General features: G+C 42.7%; 1 protein-coding gene across 1 annotated transcript in view; it reads right to left on the bottom strand.

The window, feature by feature from the left end:
• Window positions 1-5,191, bottom strand: part of NWD1 (NACHT and WD repeat domain containing 1) — a 154,152-nt gene that overhangs the window by 26,528 nt on the left and 122,433 nt on the right. The window contains 2 exon segments of the mRNA XM_011990998.1: window positions 160-432; window positions 2,582-2,790. Of these exon segments, the coding sequence (XP_011846388.1) occupies window positions 160-432; window positions 2,582-2,790 (482 nt within the window).

Below are 5,191 nucleotides of genomic sequence, written 5' to 3'. Positions count from 1 at the left end.
GAGGTTGCAGTGAGCAGAGATTGTGCCACTGCACTAAACTTCATCTCAAAAACAAAACAAAACAAAGATACAAGGCAAGATTATTTTTCCCAACTTCTAGCATGTCTGAGCATTTCAAGCTGAGTTAATGTTCTCATCATAGATGGTAAAGGTGCTTACCAAAGAGATGGAGCCATTGCTAAACCCGGTAACAAGCTTTCCTTGCTTCTGGACTGAGACGGCACAGGTAGGTGTTTCTTCCTTGATGCTGGACATATGTTGCTGCCCCTGAAGTTTTCCTGTGGCTGAGCTCCACAGACTGACCACACCATCCCTGGACACTGTCAGCAGCGTGGCCTGGGAGGCCAGCATGGCCATGCACATCCAAGGATCAGAGGCATCTCCCAGGATATGGAAAACCGGCTCTGCAGTTTCCAGATTCCAAGCATTGATCTAATAGAATAATAAAGAGGAAGAAGCATCTTGGCAGGAGACCTAGGCTGTAAGTTTCCCAGAGTCAAACGCAAGATGCATTCTCTTGTATACTTTATACATTTTCTTTTCTTTTAGAGACAGATCCTGTCTTTTTCGCCCAGGCTGGAGTGCAGTGGTGCAATCATGACTCACTACAGCATCGACCTCCTGGGCTCAAGCAATCCTCCTACCTTAGCCTCCCAAGTAGCTGGGACCACAGACACACACCACCATGCCTGGCTATTTGTTTTTGTAGAGACAGGGTCTGACTATGTTGCCCAGGCTGCTCCTGAGCTCCTGGGCTCAAGCTATCCTCCCTGTTCGGCCTCTCAAAGTGCTGGGATTATGAGTGTAAGCCACTGCACCCGCCCCATGCATTTTATTTTTAACACTCCCAATTCAGAGAAATAAAGGAGAGGTGGGCGAGGCCTCACGTGTGATTTTAAATTCATTAGCTACCTTACAAAAGGTACAAAGAAAGAAATGAAATCAATTTTAGTATTATATTTTATTTAACTCAATATGTCCAAGTGGTATCACTTCAACATATAATCAATACAAAAATTATTATTGAGATAGTTTATATTATTTTAACTATACTAGGTCTTTGAATTTCAGTATGTTGGGACAGTCACATTTCAAGTGTTTTAATTAATTAATTTTTTAATGTTACTTTCAGTTCTGGGATACATGTGCAGAACATGCAGGTTTGTTACATAGGTATACATATGCCATGGTGGTTTGCTGCAACTATCAACCCATCATGTAGGTTTTAAGCCCTGCATGCATTAGGCATTTGTCCTAATGCTCTCCCTCCCCTTCCCCGCTACTGCCTGATTTCAAATATTTAATAGGTACATCTGGTTGGTGACTCCTATTTTGGGCAGCATGATTTATATGCACCGATATTACTGTCAACAACCACCAATTACTCATGTAACATAATAATAGATAGATATCAATTATATGGTGCTTACAGTGTGCTAAGCACTATGCTAGGATATGTCTCATGATCTTATGAGGAAGGGGAAGCAATGAGACTCAGAATGGTGAATGACATGACCAAACTCACTCAGTTCCCAAGAAACTTAACTGGGAATTAAATAAATGTTTTTTTCTTCCTGGCATCAATTACTAAGCTATTACCCATGATGCTATTGTGTGTCTCCATTTATAAAACTATGAAATCATAGGGTTATGATTGATATAATGGAATAACACAGTGGAATAGACATTGTTTTCAGAAGCCCACGGAACATTTAGAGAGACTACAAAACAGGCTGGGCATGATGGCTCAGGCCTGTAATCCCAGCACTTTGGGAGGCCAAGGTGAGTGGATCAGCTGAGGTCAGGAGTTTGAGACCAGCCTGCCCAATATGGCGAAACCCTGTCTCTACTAAAAATACAAAAATTAGCTGGGTATAGTGGTGCGCGTCTGTAGTCCCAGCTATTCAGGAGGCTGAGGCAGGAGAATCATGTGAACCTGGGAGGTGGAGGTTGCAGTGAGCTGAGATTGTGCCACTGCACTCCAGCTTGGGTGACAGAGCAGGACTCCATCTCAAAAAAAAAAAAAAAAGAGAAAGAGAGAGAAAGAAAGAAAGAAGGAAAGAAGAGAGACAGAGACTATAATACAAGTCTCAATGAATCTGAAAGGTTTTATGTCATACAAATGAAATTTAATTAGAAAAAAATAAAGAACAGGACCCTATCTGGAAATCTCTCAACTATCTGGAAACTAATAGCACACTTTTAAATAGCCCATGGATCAAAGAAGAAATCAAAAGTGAAATCTGAAAGTATTTTGCACTGAATGTAAATGAAAACACACGTCAAAATGTATAGGATGTAGGTAAAGCAGTACTGTGAGGGAAATTTATAGCTCTAAAATGCTGATATTCAAAAAAGATGAAAGGTTTCAAATCTTGGGGTCAGAAAGAATGATCAGGATTATCTAACCCAACTATGAAGTCTGAAACCTCTTATGGCATCCTCTCAAGTGGTTGTGTACACTGTTTACACCCACACTCCACCACCGTATCAGGGAACCCCTCCTTATAGAAATGGCCTATTCTGTCTTTTAATGCCCTGGTCTCAGCTTTCCTTTACAAATAGGGCAGGTGTTTGTTACCTTTGAGGCAGATGCCGAATACACAACTTTATGTGCCTCATCCACATGAAGGCTCCAGATCTGAGGTTCAGTGGGATTTTTTGAGCCTCCATCCCAAATGGTAAATTTCTCTTGGCCAGTGAGTAAGTTCCATAAGCGTAGCGTGTAATCCTTCGAAGCAGAGATGGCAAGGGTCCCTTTGGCAAATACTTTCACGCACCTCACCTCACCTGTGGCAGGCCAGGGTGGGGGAGAGTATATTAGCTGGGAACATTTTGACCTTGCAGCTATCAAAATGCTTGTCAGCTGGGAAATACCCTGGTTTACCAAAGAAAAGATGGATGGAAATGAATTGTGAAAGTTATCAGAATAAAAACGGAGTCAGTAATGTTAAGAAAACCCTGACAAACAGAGGCTATGAAGGAAGGCTGTGAAGAGAGGGTTCTCACACTTGTATGCCTGATAACAGAAAACACTACAAAAATCACAACCTTGCACAAAGGCTATTGCAACCGTACAGAAAAAAATACATCTGCAAGGCTATCTCCCCAGCAACTGCCTCTCCAGCCGCACCCTTATTATTGATCTTCGTAAACAAGGATAATTATTTCAAAACAATGATGTAATTCTCCTCTTTTTTTTGTTTTTTGTTGTTTTGGTTTTTGTTTGTTTTTTTGTTTTTGTTGTTGTTGTTTTGTTTTTTTGAAGACAGAATCTTTCTCTGTTACCCAGGCTGGAGTGCAGTGGCTCAATCTTGGCTCACTACAACCTCTGCCTCCCGGGTTTGAGCAATTCTTGTGCCTCAGCCTCCCGAGTAGCTGGGATTACAGACGCCCACCACCATGCCTGGCTAATTTTTTGTATTTTTAGTGGAGATGGGTTTCACCATGTTGGCCAGGCTGGCCTTGAACTCCTGGCCTCAAGTGATCCATGCACCTGAGCCTCCTAAGTGCTGGGATTACAGGCATGAGCCATCATGCCCAACCTTTTATTATTATTTATTATTATTTTGACACAAAGTTTTGCCCGTATTGCCCAGGCTGGAGTGCAGTGGCATGACCTTGGCTCACTACAGCCTCCCTTTCCTGGGTTCAAGCAATTCTCCTGCTTCAGCCTCTCAAGTGCTGGGATTACAGGTGCCCACCACCACACTTGGCAATTTTTTTGTATTTTTAGTAGAGACGGGGTTTCATCATGTTGGCCAGGCTGGTCTTGAACTCCAGACCTCAGGCGATCTACCCATCTTGGCGTCCCAAAGTGCTGGGATTACAGGCATGAGCCACCGTGCCTGGCCTATGATGATGATGATGATGATTATTATTATTTTGAGATGGAGCCTCACTCTGTCCCCTGGGCTGGAGTTCAGTGGCGTAATCTCAGATCACTACAACCTCTGTCTCGTGGGTTCAAGCAATTCTCATGCCTCAGCCTCCTGAGTAGCTGGGATTACAGGCATGTGCCACCGTGCCTGGCTAATTTTTATATTTTTAGTAGAGATGGGTTTTCACCATGTTGGCCAGGCTGGTCTCAAACTCTTGACCTCAGGTGATCTGCTCACCTCTTTTTTCCAGGAGTTTGAGACAATACATCCCAGCAAACAAAGATTTTTTTTTTTTTTTTTTTTTTTTTTTTTGAGAACCTCTCTCTGTTAGTTAAATTGATAGAACCTGTCCAAATGGAAAATAATGAAATGTAGCAGAGCAAAATTCAGAGGGCCACAACTGGTTGAGTCAATGAATTGCCCCAGATGTTGAATTTGTACTAAACAGATAATTGAGTTTTATAAAGATTCAGCATCTAGAGTGTCTAAAATTAATAACCATGTAAAAAGGGGGAAACTTCTAGGAAAATTATAGGATTTCTCTTATCATTTTTATAATCTTGTAAAAAAAATAATAAGCCAGGTGTGGTGGGATGCACCTGTGGTCCCGGTTACTCGGGAGGCTGAGGTGGGAGGATCATTTGAGCCCAGGAGGTTGAGGCTGGAGTGAGCTATGATCACTCCACTGCACTCTAGCCTCAGCAACACAGCAAGACCTTGTCTCAAAATAAATAAATAAATAAAAATAATAATCTTAGAGAGCTATTTCCTAAGGAAAACATACAATTTGGAAGGCATAAAGGGGAAACATCGACCAACTGGATTATGTAGAAATGTAAAACTTCAGGAGGATAAACTGTAGTTGAAAGGCACATCATGAGAGATGTGGAGGAGATACTTACAACGTATAACAGACAAATGGAGATTGTGCTTAATAAACAGTTCATCATGCTGTGATTAGGGCATGAAGGTGGAGCCCTGGGGAATGGGATTAGTGTCCTCATAAAAGTGGTCCCAGGCTGGGCAGGGTGGCTCATGCCTGTAATCCCAGCATGCTGGGAGGCTCAGGCAGGCAGATTGCTTGAGCTCAAGAGTTCGAGTCGAGACCAGCCAGGCCAACATGGCAAAACCCCATCTCTACTAAAAATACAAAAATTAGCTGGGTGTGGTGGTGGGTGCCTGTAATCCCAGCTACTCGGGAGGCTGAGGCAGGAGACTTGTTTGAACCTGGGAGGCAGAGGTTGCAGTGAGCCAAGACTGCACCACTACACTCCAGCCTAGGCAACAGAGTGAGACTCTGTCTCAAAAAA

The sequence above is a fragment of the Mandrillus leucophaeus genome, unplaced genomic scaffold (assembly GCF_000951045.1).
Source record: "Mandrillus leucophaeus isolate KB7577 unplaced genomic scaffold, Mleu.le_1.0 Scaffold11, whole genome shotgun sequence".
Lineage (NCBI taxonomy): Eukaryota > Metazoa > Chordata > Mammalia > Primates > Cercopithecidae > Mandrillus > Mandrillus leucophaeus.
This window is presented reverse-complemented; position numbering and strand designations above follow the sequence as displayed.